The 17,471-nt window shown below is 48.9% G+C and overlaps 1 protein-coding gene across 3 annotated transcripts in view; it reads left to right on the forward strand.

Annotated features, from left to right (window-relative positions):
* The window catches only part of ADCY2 (adenylate cyclase 2), a 379,164-nt gene that overhangs the window by 338,660 nt on the left and 23,033 nt on the right, over positions 1-17,471 (forward strand). For 2 of the 3 annotated variants that reach the window (XM_032469844.1, XM_032469848.1), the window contains 2 exons: positions 2,585-2,669; positions 7,697-7,855. In XM_032469844.1, the coding sequence (XP_032325735.1) occupies positions 2,585-2,669; positions 7,697-7,855 (244 nt within the window). Of the gene's footprint in view, positions 1-2,584; positions 2,670-7,696; positions 7,856-8,237; positions 17,131-17,471 lie in introns of those variants that run through there. The other variant, XM_032469849.1, reaches the window with a different exon arrangement.

Raw genomic sequence — 17,471 nt, forward strand, 5'->3', positions numbered from 1 at the left:
ATAGTGAAATGCACCCTTCAAACTCCAGGAGCCCAACTGCCCTGGCCTGTGAGTGGCCCACAGGAGAGATGGACTCGCACTGGAGTCGGCAGTTCTTTGGGGCGAGATAAATAAAAGCGGCTTTTGAGAAATCTGAATGAAATCCAAGACAGCAGGATACAGTTCTTCCCGGTTGACAGAGAACGTCAGAAGGAAGAAGGGCACCCATGGAATGGTGCACAAGTCTGTCCAACAGGCTGGGTCGTGCCTTGTCATTTGCTAGGTCCATTTAGTTCTGGACTTCCGAATGCACTGTCCAGTCCACAGTGGGAGCCTTCCCTCGTGTCGCTTCCTTCAAGTCCCCATCTCCACCCACTATTCCCAAGAAGGTTCAAGGTCTGGCAGGTAGACAGCATTTCTACCCCTAAACCAATGTTCAAATGCGTCAGTGTGATGAGTCCCAGAAAAGGATTTTTCCCACTAAGTTGCCTGTGTATGTTTTCTATGTGATTAACTGAAAACCCAGCCAGCCCCTCAACTGCATAAACAGGGTCTTACCTCTCACTCTCCATCAGTGAGAGGGACCTGAGATGGCTCGGTGTGTTTGGGGCATCTGGGCCCTTACCTGGGAACGTAGAGGGGCCTGGGTTCTGACTGGTTACACTGATGAAGCTACTGTAAGATCCTGACCTGGGAGCTCCCATTTTACTCCCAGTTTAGATGTACTGGGGTAGCAGGGAAAACGGGGAGACGTCATAGTGGTTTTCTGAGACCCCTGAAATTGTAAAGTAATAGGATGTTCACGAAGCAATGTGAAAATTAAAAACACCCTGCACCAGCCTCTTAGGCTGTTGGCCGTGTCGCACCACGTTTAGTAACTGGTCAGTATCCTGTCAGTATTGTCAATAGGCCATGGCGGGGAATGGGTTTAAAATTCACGGAAGCCTGCCTTGCTTATACACATCTGCTCCCCTAAGCCACTCAGTGGTGCTGCCATGGGCTCCAAAAGGAATTTCATTTCTTAAACTGAGTCCTAGTGAGACAGAAAAGTGACGCATCTCAGCTCATGTCAGTCCCAGAGGGAAACTGGTGACCTCCTTATGGCTGACGGGCTCAGATTTCCCCAGCACCGCTGGCTTGCTAGGAGGAAAGAGCCCCAGGTACAAGCACCTCCTGTCTAGAGGGTTCTCTGAGGTCCTGAGCCCTTCAGCCACTGGGACTGGCCATGCTGGCTCCTCGCCTTTCCTTTGCACAGGGATCTGTCATTCTGTTAATGATATTCACCAGCCCACGTTTTCTTATCTTCTTCTCTGGCTTCCTCGCTCCATCCCCTTTCTTATCACCGTGTAGTTCATGCTAAGAATTGTGAGTGCCATTTATGAAGTGTTTCCTGTGTGTAAGGCTCTGCACCAGGTACATGAATCTTTGACCAGGTGACCAAGAGAGCCTGTAAGGTGGGTACTGGTGCCCCCGGGGGCGGATGAGGAAAGTGAGGTCTGGAGGGGTGCAAGCTCACTAGGCTGGAGGGAGCCAGGATTCCAATGTGGGTGACGGACTTCAAAGCCCACCCGAGCACTTTAGGACTTTATCAGTTCCTCTTATTAATTAGCCCATGAACCTTCTCTGGGGAAGCGGGAAAATCTCAAAGCAAGTTCAACTGACAAGCAGAAGCTGATTACCTGATATTTATGCTTGATTAAATAGGAGCTAGGCTGCTTATGTGGTATGGTGTTCATGTGTAGTCAACTTTTCTATTTCAAGTCTCAGTACAGTTACATGTGGGAAATAATCATTGGTCCGCGTATGCAGGATTTCCCTGGGGAAGGCATTAGGTTTCTCCTTGGATGCTGTATTAGGTAGGGTTCTCCAGAAGAACAGAACCTTAAAGTTAACACATAAAATGGACCACCACACATGGCAGCTAAGATAGGTGGGTGGCTGTTGCCTAGAAGGTTGTGGTGAGGATGGAGGGCCCCAGCCAGCACTGTGAGAACTTGGGCAGGGATGGGTTCCTGATGTCTGCCTGGACTTAACGGGAGATGGGGCACTTGACCAAGGGTTTCCATCTGTGTTACGACTTTGTGATACAAAATTCTATGAAAGGAGGGATAAAAAATAGATGCCTTCCAGAAAGCTATATGAACGTGTATTATTATTCATATACCAGAGTAGCTTGTAAAAATTAAGTTCCCTGCTTCATTTTTGTCTCCCATGATTATTAATCTCTAGCATACTGTCTCTTTCTGTGAATAATTTCTAAAAAAAAATAGAAGTCATATATCAGATTATCCATGTTGACCCCAGAAATACAAAGAAAATATTATTACTATTCAGCTATTCTTTTCTGCTTGCTAAAGCTTAGTATAAAATAAGAACTCTCTATTAATTTGGAAGACTTTCTTTTACTGAACTCTCAGATAAGGATTATTTTGTCATCTTTTGATGCAATCTGGATTTGCAGGTATATCTGAAATGTGTGTGCATTTGGCTGGAGCAGAATGTATCCATGCAGTAGAGGTTCTGAAATTTGCTAAGACACGAATTCTAAGTCCTGTGTGTATGTTGTTTTGTCGTATTGTTTTCGTCTGTTTGTTTTTCTTAATAGACCAGGCATTTGGAAAGACCTTAAGACCATGGGATCAGTGTCTCTCTTTATATTTTTCATCACACTGCTTGTTCTGGGTAGACAGGTAAGAAGTCTGTTTTTTCTCATATAACGTCTCTAAAGTGCTGTATTAATAACACTTTGCTGATGGGCATTGTCGCCCTTATTTACATGCAAACAAGTGTTGAGATATCGGCATCACCCTATCACCTAAGGGACGAGTGGGGAGTGCAAGGTGTGTGCTTGGATCTGGATAAAGAGGAGAGGTCTCTTATTTTTTTCCCTAAGAGGCAAACTTTGTGAACAGTAGAAATGCGAATCAGGGAACTTCTGTTAAGTCTCAAAATAAACATGTAGGTTTTGTAAGCCTACGAAAGAATTCCCTCAGATGCTAATTGGAAAAATGTCCCCTTGCCTGGGGTTTTCATCTGCATTTCAGAAAGCATGGCTGCTGCTTATCTGAAGTGGGTATTAAATACCTTTGCTGTCACTTGTAATTTTCCCTAGAAATATGGTCCCCTGTGCAGAAATTGTATTTTGTGATGCAAATGAAACTTCCTCCTCGGGCTCTGCACCTGCTTCTGGCCTCCCAATGGAGCCCGTGGGTGCAGGACTTCCAAGGACAATGTTCTTTCTCTGCCCGCAAACAAGGACAGTCACCCCAAGACTGAAGACCCATCCCATCCCAGGTGGCTGTGCTTCAACTAAAGTTTGTTTTCAGTTCTCTGATGGACAGTGTGAAACAACGAAGTGATTTATTTGGAAATAACCAAGGAGGAGGCAGTGCCAACTGAATTATGTGCACATCACTCAACAGTTACATTATCTGAGAGGCAATCCATCAACTTGGGAGTTTGGGGCTGGCTTCCATTTCTCCCCAGTAGGAATCTGTTAATAATTGAACAGTCAAGGCAGAGTCCAGATCTGTGACAGTCAGTCCAGCACCTGGGAACGCCGTCCCCTTCCATCTTGCTGGGTAGGGCAAGGGTCTTCCTTCCCTGAAGCCCACCATGCAGACTTTACCAATCTCAAGCCCACAGTGCAGCTCTTAACAATCTCCCTAGAGCAGTGCTAAGGTCCCGCTGCAGAGCTTAGAGGACCCCAGTCTCCCCCCGCCCTCCCCATCTCGGCCCCTGTCATGATGTCCCAGATGTTTGGTTCTGCGCTCCTTGGCTTGAGTTCTGACAGCCTGCATCTTTCAATTAACCCCTTAGACCATGTCCTGTTCTTTTTTCTTGGTTTCCTTTGTCGCTCTGGCTACCTGGCTTTCTCTACTGTTGGTCAGCTTTCTGCATTCACTCGTAGAGAAAGGGCACATCCTCCCTCTGGAAACCCGACAATGTGATGTGAAGGAACTGGGCTTCCTTGCAGGATGTCACCTAGAGGATCATTCCTCGGGACAGCATGGCCGTCCCTCTGCGGGGTCTACTGCTTTACGCTGTGGTCTCTCCTGCCAGCATCATCACTAGGATGCTTCACAGTAATACACTGTAATTACCTAGAATCAAACTGAATTCTCCCAACTTTGTTATTGATCACGAGGTAACACACAGGGCATGCCACTACACAAATGTTGAATCCCATGGCTGCTCACTGATCAGTTGCTCTCTCATTGATTTAAGGTAAATAATCAAAAGCATGCAATATTATGATGCAATATTACGATCGGGCATCAGTTTAACACAATAGTGTTGATTCCAGCCTTACGGGGAGCCATTCCTTTTTCATCACTAATGTGATGATAAGTAATATGTCCATCTTGAGACCTAGAGTTATGACTCCCTGCAGGAGTAATCATGTTCACAGTCCTTTAACCAGCACCCACCGAGGACATACTGAGAGGAGCCAGGAGGCTGACCATCGGTCCAGAATCATTAAGTGAACGGTTCTAAGGTCCCAAGTCTTCTGGGACAACAAGAACTGTGAAGTCTGTGATTTAGTGCTTCTGGACACCCTTCTGGAAACATGACTGTATTACAGACAAACAGCTGATACTTGAAGTAAGGTTTTCAAGTTTCAAAAGAATTCATGGCCTTAGAGTTATTTTATTTTCTGAATCTGTTTTAAAGGGGGTGGGTACAGCTCAGTGGTAGAGTGCATGCCTAGCATACACAAGGTCCTGGGTTCAATCCCCAGTACCTCCATTAAGAAAAAAAAAATTAAAACTAAATAAGTAAACCTAATTACCACCCCCCTAAGGGGAAAAAAACAATTTAAAGAATTGCACAGACATTTTGCAACTGATTTTCATTATCATTTGCCCTAAAGGCTCCCCTGCCCCATGAGTGTCCTTTCTGAAATGATGGCAGTGTCCTTGCTGTTGGAGAAAATTACTGTGCTAAATATTGCTCTAAATATTTAAGAAGCCTTAATGAAAATGTAACACATATCCTAGACTACCACGCTCTGCAGTGAAATCTAGTTTCTGTAGAAATGCCAACTCAAGGGCCTCTTGAAAAAGAAAGATCCCCTACATTTCACCCAAGTTCAAAGGGCAGCACACGGCTGTTGAGGGTCTGTGTCCCAGGAGGGCTCACTCAGGATACGGAACCAGGCAGTCGAGTGGCCTGAGAGTGAAGCCAAGGTCGTTGTGTGCAAGAGTTGAGAATCCAAGAGAAAGCAGAATCACATGCCGCCTGCACCCTGGCCCGGGGACCACTTCTGTCCACGCAGAAAGATGTAAGCTCAGTTCCTCAGAACTAGACAGGGCTGTGCTGGGATGTGAAACACAGCAGTGAGGGTCGTCAGGGTCCCAGATGTGGTCTGGATGCCTCTTCCAGACTCTTCTTACTCTTTACCCATCAAGCCACAGCTGATGAAGAGCAAATTCAGCATCCCTGAGTGGGACATGGGCCCCTGGGAATTGGGGGAGCAGCGGCACACAGAATCTGAGAGATGGGGGAGATTTGAGGTCCAGGGGTCACGAAGCAGGGTGGCTGTTTGAGTAGAAGTGGCACAGAGTCCTTGAAGCTCTCAGGGGAGAGGGCATAGCTCAAGTGGTAGAGCACATGCTTAGCATACACAGGGTCCTGGGTTCAATCCCTGGTACCTCCTCTAAAAATAAATAAAACAAGTAAACCTAACTACTTCCCCCCCTAAAAAAAAACAGCAACAACAAAAAATAACAAAAAGAAAGTCCTTAAAGCTCTCCTCTTGAGCTCTTTCTTGCTCTGAGTCACGGTCACAGAGGCAGCGCCTTTCCCTGGATCTCTTCACACAGCCTCCCCTGGGTCTGGGTCAGACCCTCCTCTCCTTTCTCTTACAAGGACACCATCGTCAGAATTACAGCCCACCCTAGATCCAGGATGATCCCATCCTGAGATCCTTGAGTTAATTACATCTGCTACTGGGGGTTGGAACTTCAAACTATCTTTTGGGGACATGATTAAATCCACTACAGCTGGTTTGGGATAAACATTTGTCTTCCTTCGGGGGACTCCACGTGAGTTTCTGAGGTAGCTGTACATCAAGGAGAGGGCTCTACAGCAGACTGCACTGGCTGGAGAGATAAGAGGTGAAGATCTGGCGGAGTGTCCCATTCAGTCCAATGTGGCTGGTCCCAAAGTGCTCTGATTCCTTCGGTAGGAGACTTGCAGGACGCTTGCAGGGGATGGTGCACTTGGGAGACCTCAGCCACTCAGCATGGCTTATGGAAAGCTTTCAGACTTACACTACACGAATTCGGCTTGTTGCCTGCCTTAGCGGGCTCCTTGGTTTCATCACATGTTTCATTTTTGTCTGATCTTCAGTGCATACCTGTGTCTTCTCAGTGCCTCACCATAGATTGCTTCTGTCATTTTAGTTTAACCAGCCACACCACTTTGATTTATCCAAAAAAAAAATCCAAATAAATAATCTATTATCCAAGTGAGAGGCCTTTTCTAGTAAGAGCACAGCATGATTTCCATAAATACAGAATGTGGAAAATGTGGCATTAATGTAAAATTTTAATATAGGCAGACTTTAAAAATAACTCTTTTGTAATTTTTTTTAAAAATGTCTTGTTATATGAGCTAAAAATAAATGCCTTTCAGAGTAACAGGAGTAATTTTTGAGTATATCATACGTAGTTTGAATCAAACCTAATCAGGGAATGATAATTGTTTTTTCAGGTTTCGCAATGTGAATTTTTTTTAATGGCCATCAGTGCATGCAAAGCCATTTATGTGTGTTTTGCTTTGTTTTGTGCTGTCATTGGTATAACTCATCAAACCAATCAAACAAACTCCCTGCATTTAGTTCTTCTTTGCATTTATTTGTCAATAACTTACTATCTGTTCTGAAATACACCCTCTCTATTCACCCCTTCTGTTACAGGAAGATTCATTCAAGGCAATTTCATTATATTAAATTACATACATCATAGCAGGCACAGAATGATGCCAAACCAAAGAGACCCTGTGATGGTAAATGGGCCTTTCTATTTTTCCAATGTTAATAACAGCTAGTTTTTTTAAACACTGAATTTTAATACATCATAAAGCTTGAACACATACATTTTTACTAGCAGGCACCATCTTAATTAAATGATACCAAAATGAACTGTTGTCTAAATATAATGTCATTCTCTCAGTATAATGCAATCCCAAATGAAAAAACATACTTTTCAATGAAGACGTAATTATATAATTTGTGGTAGTGGAAAACTGATTTTCAGATATTAAAGGCAAAGTGCCACAAATGACACTATTATTTTTAAATGCAAATCATGAAACAATGCACTCTCTCTGCTAATGTGCTTTCTATTTTTCATTTATTCATTATTTATATTCTATCACGCCTCTTTTCAAAAATTAATTCAAGCCACCACTTATTAACATAACTATGTAAGAAGTTTTCCTGTTGTTTTTGCTTTCAAGCTTCCAGGATAGCTATTTTCTCTGTTTCTGAGGCTGGTTCTTTCTCTAATTTGCATTTTGCAAATCCATGTTACAGGGTGAATGAGAGAGATCTGGGGGGAACAGAGGGCTTGGCAGGGAGGGTGACAATTCTGTTTGGGGGGGGTTCTTTTTTAGGTTTTATTTCATTCTTTTTATTTACTCTTTAAAACCTCCACTCTCTGGCAGGACACGATGCCTATTGTTTCTTTACCTCTGTGTCCTCTTGTAACAGAATGAATATTACTGTAGGTTAGACTTCTTATGGAAGAACAAGTTCAAAAAAGAGCGGGAGGAGATAGAAACCATGGAGAACTTGAACCGCGTGCTGCTGGAGAATGTGCTCCCTGCGCACGTGGCTGAGCACTTCCTGGCCCGGAGCCTGAAGAATGAGGTCAGAGAGGCGCAGTGGGTGGGGAGGGGCGGGGCCGACAAGGGGGGCGGGGCCAGTGGAAGGGAATGGCGGGGCTGGTAGAGGGGCGGGGCAAGTGGAGAGGCGGGGCCGAGGAGGGCCTGGGGTCGGTGGGGAGGGGCTGTGACCAGGGAAGGGCGTGGGCTGGGTGGGGCGGAGGCTGAGGGCAGTGACCCAGAGGCCTGTGGCACTTTAAACACCTCGATGTTAAAAATGTCCGACATCGGCCTGAATGGGTCCGTCTGCAGGAGGACATTGATTGGCCGCATAGACATCAGAAGAAAATGCGAGTTAGAAGGGCCTCTGAACCTCTAACCATGAAGCTGATTCACTCTTCCTAGTTTTTCTTCCCCATCATGTAAAGTTCCGAATGCAGCATTTGAGGCACTGGGGTTCCAGATATGTTCCCAAATTGGCCACCGCCCTCTACCTGGTGTGAGAAGACGGCTCCTTAGCAGCAGGCCATCGAAGCCAAAGAGGCAGAATGACACCATGCATCCCCACCCCCACAGTTTCACTGCTCACCACCTCCCTGAGAGCCTTTTAAGGGTCTTAGAAATTCAGAGATAGGAGAGGGACAGAATTTAGGAGCTAGCCACACGAGAGCATATCAAATGAATGGATGGAAATGGGAATTTCACAGAGCATCTGAAAGAATGGATATTTAACTAGAGTTGGAAAGTTTAGCATGTCGATTCGATGTTGAAATGGCTTATGAAATGTCAAGAGTTTTCTTTAATGTTACTAAATTACAAGAGTCAGCAGATGTATCTACAGTGCGACTGTGTTCATTTAAGAAACGCGTCTTTGAACATCCCTTGAGTGAAAGACCTGTGTTTGGTACTGTGGAGTTTCAGAGGTGGGTGAGGTGCAGCCTGTGTTCTCAGGAAATGTTCACTGAGGATGGCAAGTGCATGAGGGACCCAGAACTCATTAATAGATACGCTTAACCTTGATTACTCTGATGTACAAAGCAGCCTCGAGCGAGAAGGCTTGCAACAGTATTTTTCTGTAGCAGTTGGCATTAGGCATTTTTCTGTAAAGTTGGCATTAGTAGAAAGTGCCAGGTGAACTGTGAGGGGCTGGACATTATCACTCTGGTCTCCCTGGGAGCCAGTCCAGGGGCCCCAGCCGGTCTGTCTGTGGCCTGTTCACTTCCCTGTTTCTTTTCCTGGGGTTTTCTGCGTTCTGTACCTTATTCAGCAACTTACCTGCTGGTCCCAGATGAAGAAGTCACTGCATCTATTAGGAAGGAGCCATCTGTTTTCATTAGCAAAATAAGAGCTTCTCTGTGTCTATATGTCTAGCTGTCAGTTCGGTTTGTAAGTTCACCAGGTGCCTAATGCTGCCCCTGCCCTGTGGTCAGGCTGGTGTGGACCTGGATACGAGATGAACAGGACAAGAAGGCCACATCCCCAGGAGAGGGCAGGAATCCTGTCTTCTCCAAAGGCTCTGGCTGTGTACGTGCAGGAGTCCAGAAGGGCCCCCACCGTAAGCAGGTGACTTCCGAACCTGAAAAGAAGGTGCTGGAAACTAGGGAGATTGGGGAGGAGGAGGAAAAGACCATTCCAGGCTGCAAGGGGCTGCTTCTGTCCAGATGCCGAGAAAGCATCTTGTTCGAGACCTTGAAAGGCCCCGCATTCAGCCATTCAGGACTTGCCAGCCTCCCCTGCCCACTCCTGACATCTCCCTTCGCCAGACCAGGGAAATCTCTGTTTCTCTCTGTTCTTTCCTTTTTGCTTGACTTACTCTAAGCAGGCATCTGAACACTGTTGCCCCCTGGGAAATCATACGGAAAGGCAGGTAGGATGGAAAGTAAAACCTAGAGGTGGACAGCATGGGTGCGAATCCTCATCCCAGCATTTTCTGCCGTGGAAACTGGGGCCGCTGCGTCCCGGCATGAGCCCCACCTCCACCTCCGTCAGAGGAGAACTGTGCCTTTCTTTGTGCAATTCTTAGGTGGAGTGTGGGACATTGACATGGTGCTGTCACACCAAGTGTCGCTCCAGCAGAGGCAGGCATTTGACAGGGCGGGACCCAGAGTCTTAGGTCCACGTGGGTGGGACACACTTGGCAGGGAGCTTAGCTCCAAAGCACCCAGGACTCATCCGCTTACTGAGTGGCCCTACTGTGCACCAGGCCAGTGACCTTTATGCCACTAACACAACTCTTGGGTGCCCCAAGGCGGAGGTGACCATTCCTTCCAAGTTCCCTCATCAGTGATGCTATTTTAATAATTAAAACACAAGCACAGCATCTCCTACAGCCTCCACCACCCAGTGGGCTCCCGCCACCACCCAGATGGCTACAGAGTGGGGGCAGGGCTGCGCAGCGGGTTTGCAGCCTGGACCAGGCTCCACCTCGCTGCTCGCTCGGGCAGTTGGGGAACTTTTCTGGGACAGAGTAGGAATCAGCACATTTTGATGAAACCAGCTCTGTACTCTGTTGCCTCATTTGTCAGATAAAAGAGGCGAATTCCTTGGGGGCCTGGTGCATGACCACATCACGCCTGTGTGTGCACGTGACCCTGACTTTAGGCACTAAACTGACTCCCGCCGCAGACATCAGCACCATTCACCGGGCTCCCAGCTGTGGCTCGTGAAGATGGCTTGTTCCTTCATTCAGGAAACACACCCCTGACCCAGGCAGCCTGCTGCTCTGCAGAAAAATGGACAGGGGCTCAGTTTCAAAGCTTTTCATACTCTTATTGCCTCAAACAGCTCCAGGTTCCCTAACAGCACACTAGGGGTCTCCGGTCTTGCTCAGGGTCCCTCGACTCCCTGGGCAGCGTTAGGTTTGCATTCTCTAGCTGCTGCCCTGACATCGCTCGGGAGGGGAGAGCGACACACGCTGATCCTTCCACTGGAGGCATCAGACCCGTGAGACCCTCCTTCAAGTGATGTCTTCATTCTGCACAGCCGTGGGCTGCAGACGACACAGAGCTCCCCTGAGCTGTGACTTGCCATATTTTACTGCCAGTTTTTGTTGGTCGGGTGAAATATTTGGGAGTTGGGAAGTGGGGAGCTACTCAAGCAGCCACTGCAAATGTTGGGGATTGAAAAATGATGGGGCAGCACCGCTGTCTGCCCCAAGGCCCTGCGTGCTCAGCAGGGCAGCGTTGCCCTCCAGGCGCTGAAGAGCACGCAGGTCCTGAAGGAGATGCTGTCGCTCCGATCCTCGTGGGAAAGTCCTGGCTGCAGCAGAGAGCCCATCACAGAGGGCCTAGGAGGAGAGTCACTAGCCCCCTGCCTCAAGGGTCTGAGAGCTCCCACCGTGAGTCTCAGAAGGGAGGGTTTTATTTCTGCTTTGGTTTTTATTTTCCCCAAAATACTTATGACAAGGTTATTATAAAGAGACTCCTTTGAGTGCATAGCAAACTCCTGTCCCATCCCTCTGGCTTCCCGACGGGCTGGCTGCCTAATTTCTGTCTCGGTCGCCCCTTCCTGTCCACGGTGGGCTTGGTCCCTGGGCAGAAGAACCCTCTTCCCTGACCCAGTGATCCCAGGCCAGGCAGGCTGAAGGTTTTGCCTCCTGAAGCTAAAAGGTGCTGAGGTCTCTCCCGCAGCGTCAGAGCCAAATAGATGTGCCCAACTCTCTCTCCTCCCCCTACCCCACCCCCCTAAGGCTTCCTGGAGGGGAAGTTCTACTTACTGTTGAACGTGCAGTCCCTGGAGTGGGACCATTCCTGGAGGAGTCCAGACCCAAACTGGGTGTGGCAGAGTACAACCGATGCTGGGGACAACAGAGGTCCTTACACCTAGGGGTGGGGCTTCGCCAATAAAGGGATGCCTGAGGCACCCATGAAAGTGCCCTTCCTGGGCCCTCGCCGGCCTTCCTCACCTGCTGGGCCCCTCTTGGCAGCTGAGAGCAAAGCTCTTGTCCCAGGCCCAGCACTTCCTAGCGGTGGGACCTCAGGCCCCATCCTCACAAAGGCTGTAACAATTTTAAAAGCAGTAATTCACTCAAAGTCTTAAGAGCAGTGAGTTCCTGGCATGCGGTAAACACTCAGTTTTAGTTATCGTTTGAACAAGTGTCCCAGACTTCCGCAAAACTTGAGAATCACTGCGCCCTGGAATTTGTCAGTAGCTGTCAAGGAAGACATCTTCCCACCAGATTTCAGGGCCTGAGCAGAGTGGACAGCCAAGGACATAATCACTTTGCCCCGTATCTGCACCCGCCAGCACCCACCGCCTCAGCTCCTTGTCCGTGGGGCAGGCTGAGTTCTCACCACTTCTGAATGTAGAGACCAGAGCAGGGTTATTTTTAGAGCATGTGGTAGACAGGGTCTCAGCTTTCAGTCCCCCAGTAAAGGTGAACGTTCTGTGGTTTTCTGGAACATTCCTTGGAAACGTGACACATGACCTCAGGCAGGACCCACCTTTAACAAAGAGCCTTCTGGTGTGTCCTCTTGATTCCCCTGCCCTCTGCAGGCACATACAGAGGAAACTCGTTTCCCTTCAGAAGTAGGAAGGGAAGAATGATTTGATCACAATAATTCCAGAAAGATATTTATTTTGATTTAAAGGTGTTCACTACGCCTGTGTTCCGGGCCTGTGGGCAGAGAGCTGCTGCTGTTTGCAGGTGCCTTTCTTCCTGCCCCAGGGCATTTGTTTTACTCAAAACTTTCTCAAGCTTCTCCATCAGCGGGTGAGCATCGTGGCCAGGTCCAGGCCCACAGGCCATTCCCGCCCCGGGGCCAGAGCTCTGTGCGCCCAGATGGCGCCTGCTGGTTTACAAAGCCTGCTCCCAGGACTGCTGTGTCCTGGCAGAAATGTGTCTGAGAGGCCCCTTGAGCATACATCCAAGCTAGCTCTCATCACTTGTTGAAAAGACTGTGTTGTGTCACCACTGGTCCTTTGGCTGAGTCCCCAGGGGAAAGGATTGTGTGTGATTTGGAGCCAGGCAGCCTCATTCCGGGAGAGCTGAGGCTTGATCAGAACAAGACGCAGATGTCACTGGGGTCCGGGGGAAGTCCAAAACAGTTCCCCTTCCCAGCGAACCCTCCCACCCCCAGCACCCAGGTGGGTCCCTTAACCCATTCCTTATAGAGCCAGGCTAGAGCACCATGGGTCTTAAGAGATGCTTTAATGCTTTCTAATTATCTGACTCCCCTGAATAAACTAGGCATTGGCTGACAACTGGGGATGGGGTGCCCAGCAGTTAGCACCCAGGCCACCTGGGGGCAGTATGACAGGTGGGAACGCCTCCTCACTATGGCCTGAGTCAGCAAGAGAAAGCGCTGGCCCTGGAGTTTGGAGCCCTGAGCACTGGCGGTGGTTCTGGCAGTTTCCTAGGGCACACAGAGCAGACATCTCCACGGCTGGAGTCAGCAGCGCTCATCACACTTTGTTCTCCTGTTCTCTTATCTGCTCTCTCTCTCCAGCTAAAGTGTAAGCTCTTTAAGGCAGGGCTTGAATTGTCCTCTGTGTCCCTGACACCTGGTGTGAAGCCTGGCACGCGGCAGTTGCTCGTGGTGGGGGGTGGGGCTTTGTGGGTCAGCCTGTGACCCCAAGAGACAGTAGGTCTCATATTCCCAAGGTGGCGCACAACAGCGTGCAGAATTTACAGATGCAAGCACTGTGCAAGTCTCAGCCCTTCGCTCTCAGAGACACGAGAGCCAGGAGGGTAGAGGCTGGAAGGTGGATTTTGGACAGAATGTAGTGAGAGGTAGCCTGCATCTAGCAGGACTGTGGGGAGTCACCCCTTCACCTCTGACCTCGTAAATGGACCAGACCTGCTTAGCTTGGGATGTGTACCTTGCACCTTGGATCCCTGTGTAGTCCTAGGGAATCAGCTCCATCTGGGGGACACAGATGACAGGCAGCTCCTGACAGGTGGGAGATGCAGGGGGCGGGGGCTGATTGAAGGTCCAGGACAAGAGAGTTGGGGGCTGCAGGAGGGGATGTAATGGGACTGTGAGGGTTTTAGAGGGCAAAGCACACCGAATGTTCCCAGGGATTGAGCAAGAGAGAGAGAGTTGGCATGGGGTCATTTTAAATACTGTTTTGCAAAGCTGCTTGGAGAGGTGAATGGGCCATAGCAGAGAAGCTAGAAGACTAACCAGAGAGCTGGGGGCAGAGAGAGAGGTCACGAGTAGGCGGGGAGTGCATCGTCCACATCAGGGGAACCTCAGCCAGAAATCCTGGGATGGGGGGAATGACAAGGAGTCTTCAGTCACCCAGGAAATTGTTCACCAGAGTTAGGTTCCCAGGGAACATGATGCAGTTAATGGGACACTTCCCTCCTCCAACAGACACTTCCTTCTTCCTCTGTTCTCCACCCCTGGGTGCTTTGGAAAACCTGGCCAATGAGCTGGGGAGGGTCAGGGTGGAAGCATGAGGAGGAGAGAGAGTAGAAGCCAACCCTGCCCCTCCCACCCTGCAGACACCCCCCCCCCCCCACCGCAGGCCCACGCTGGGGAGGTCGAGGGCCAGACATTCAGTCGGGATCTGATTTTTGACTTCTTGTTGGACTAGACACTTAAATTATTGACGAGGGGACTCATATTACCCATGAAGAACAAGAAGTGTCATGACGGTGTTCCAAGTTTTCATCCAGAGTTGGGGAAAAACTAGTCCCACTCAATAAACTGAAAAGGACAGTGGGCACAGAAATGCAGTTGCTTAGTGATTGTTCTTCCATTACTTGAGCTCTTTGGGCAGAATGGTTACATGTGAGTGAATGTTGAATGCCGTCTAAGCTTCCTTCCAGTTCCAAAGCTCATCAATGCTTCCTGGCAGCTGTGTGCTGGATGAGAGTCACCTGTGCACCGGATGAAGGTCACCTGTGCTAGACCCTGAATTCCAAACTCTCCTCAAAGGCTTCCCACCTGCCCTGCCCCCACCCTCAGATCCTCTAGAAGTAGAAAAGAAGCTCAGGTCATCAACCAATCAGCCTGTGGTCCTCTCTGGCCCCAAGCCCAACCCGAAGACCTGAGGGAACCTCACATGAGTTTATTTAGGGTAGGGCTCTAAGCCCTGCAGGTTTCATTGGCTCTAATGAATTTGTAAAGCTTCCTATTTGTGAGGTTCCCCTGATTCTCAAGTGCAGTCTTGTGGAATACCAGAGCCAGGGACCAGGGGCTCAGAGATCCCCACTCACCCTTGGTGTTTCTCTGAGGGTTTGCAGCCTGCAGTCCGAGCCCCCAGCAGCGCTTGGAGCCTGCAGAGTGCCAGACCAGGACTCCAGAGGTTAGTCCTGGCCCCTCAGCCAACAGGAGACTTGGTGTGTCTTCTAACTCCCCTGAACTTCCATTTCCTCGTTTGTCCTGTGGTTCTTAATGAAGGCTGCACAGCAGGATAACCCATGGAGCATCTCAAAAAGCTGCCCAGGCTTGGAGCCCACACCAGGGGCAGGGTTCAGCTGGTCACTGGGGAGGCCTGGGTCGCATTTCCTTGAAAGCCCCACTGGTGACTCTCCCAGGCATTCTTATTTGAAGATCATGGAAAGAGATGATGCATCAGACCCCTTTCAGTGTCAACAACCTAGGTGTTCTGGGGCAGGAGTTCAGAGGACAATGCGAGAGTGTCAACCTGAAGATGTTTGACTGGACTTGAACCCCAGGTGGTTAAAACCAGCCCGCGTGTCCAAACTGCCAGTTCAGTCTTGCGTTTCATTATCTCATCTCCAGACATTCTTGACGACCCCAGGGGAAAGGAGAAGGGCAAAGTGACATGACCTGCAAGTGAATCTAGGCCCCCGTTGCCCTAAATCCAGGCAGCACATCTCTGCTCATCTAGGAGACGCAGGGTGCTCTGTCAAGTGCAGCATCTGTGAAAGTGAACTCTGCAGTCAGATGGGATAACTGCAACCTTGGGCGAGTAACGTGACTGCTCTGTGCCTAGTTTCCCTGTCTGCAGATTGAGAATAAAAGGAAAGGCTTGCCGTCAGGGGCAAGTTAGTGCTTGGAGAGTGCTGGGAAGCGTGCATGTCCTGCCATGCAGCGGGTACTCACGCAGGGCTGGTGATTTTCGTGTGTGTTCTGGACATCATCACCGTTCCCCAGAGGGTCCCTCTGGCTGACGTCAGCAGACACTGGGGAAATGCAGGGAAAAGCATATATGTATCCTTGCCTTCTTTTCATTAAGAATAGGGAAGTCACTGGCATTCATGCTACTCCTGTGAAACTGGCATTTTTAACTAGAACAGGCTTCTAGGATTTTCTGTCTCCCCTGTTGCGCTGCCACCCTGGCTTAGCCAGTGTCACTGGAACCTAAACTTGGCAATGACACGTGCCACCAGCTGTTTTCACAGGAGATGAGCATTCACAAAGACAATGTTTCAGAGAGAGGAAGTGCAGGTCTGCACAGAGAGCCAGCTCACCCACGCTGACAGCAGCGTAGAAAAGGAAGACCTTGATTGTATTGCTCATGTGTCTTATACCGACAATGAGGCAGAGGCAGAGGCAGAAGGCGTCACAGGCTGGCTGGCCCTGAGAACAGGAGGAAGATGAGTCTAGCTTTTCCAGGAAGTAGTCGTGACCTGCCATGGGTCGCTGTGTGTTGAGACCTCGGTGGAGGAAGGATGGTTCTTCTGAGAGGGCATCACACCTCGGAGTGTGGTGCTTGGAGTGCAGTGCAGTGCTCGCTCCCTGCCAAGGGATTCTTCTCAGTGCCCTGGAGAGCAGAGCACACGGGTCACATTCACGCAGGGTGGATGCCCTCACTCTGCCCAGCACACAGGAAGCGCCAGTCACTAGCGTTCTTTCGTCCACTCAGAGGTCGCCATCCTGTTTAGCAGAACTTTCCTGGTAGGGGGGGCCTTTCCCAGGTGTCTGGCACCCACATTGGCACCTGGCCACTCCGCCCATGTCAGACCATGCGAGGGCCCCAAGGAGCCAGCACCCATGGGAGAGCAGACCCCCACGCCCACATGGCCACCCTTCCTTTCTGAAATCTCCACTGAACTTGAAGGTTTCACTGTATGTTGGGAAAATCATGGAAACACCATTTCAGTTATGGACACTGTAATTTTACTCATGCCTATGGACGAAGAGCCGTGTGCCTCTTTCTTTTTAAAAACAAAAGGATATCCTGAGCATTATTATTGGTGTCTAATACGATGTGGGTAAGTAGTCTGAGGAATTTCACTAGGTCTTACATCCAGAGGAAGCTCTGATTCAGAAGGATACTTGCACCCCAGTGCTCATGGCAGCGGTGTTTACAACAGCCAAGACATGGAAACAGCCTAAGTGTCCATCGACAGATGGCTGCATAAGGAAGTAGTGGTGTATTTACAATGGAATACTACTCAGCCATGCAAAAGTAAAAGAATGCCATGTGCAGCCAGAAATTTCTGTAAGCCAGAAAGAGAAAGAAAAGTGCTATGTACCACTTATATGTGGAATCAAAAAAGAAAAAAGAGGACACAAATGAACTTATTTACAAAACAGAGACAGACTCACAGATGTAGAAAACAGACTTTTGGTTACCAGGAAAGTGGGAAGGGATACCTTGGGAGTTTAGGATTTGTAGATACTAACTACTAGATATAAAGTGGAGAAACAAGGTTCTACCGTACAGCACAGGGAACTATATTCAATGCCTTGTAATGGCCTATAATGGGAAAGAATATGAAAAGGAATATATATATATATATA

This window comes from Camelus ferus, chromosome 3 (assembly GCF_009834535.1).
Source record: "Camelus ferus isolate YT-003-E chromosome 3, BCGSAC_Cfer_1.0, whole genome shotgun sequence".
In the NCBI taxonomy this organism is placed as follows: domain Eukaryota; kingdom Metazoa; phylum Chordata; class Mammalia; order Artiodactyla; family Camelidae; genus Camelus; species Camelus ferus.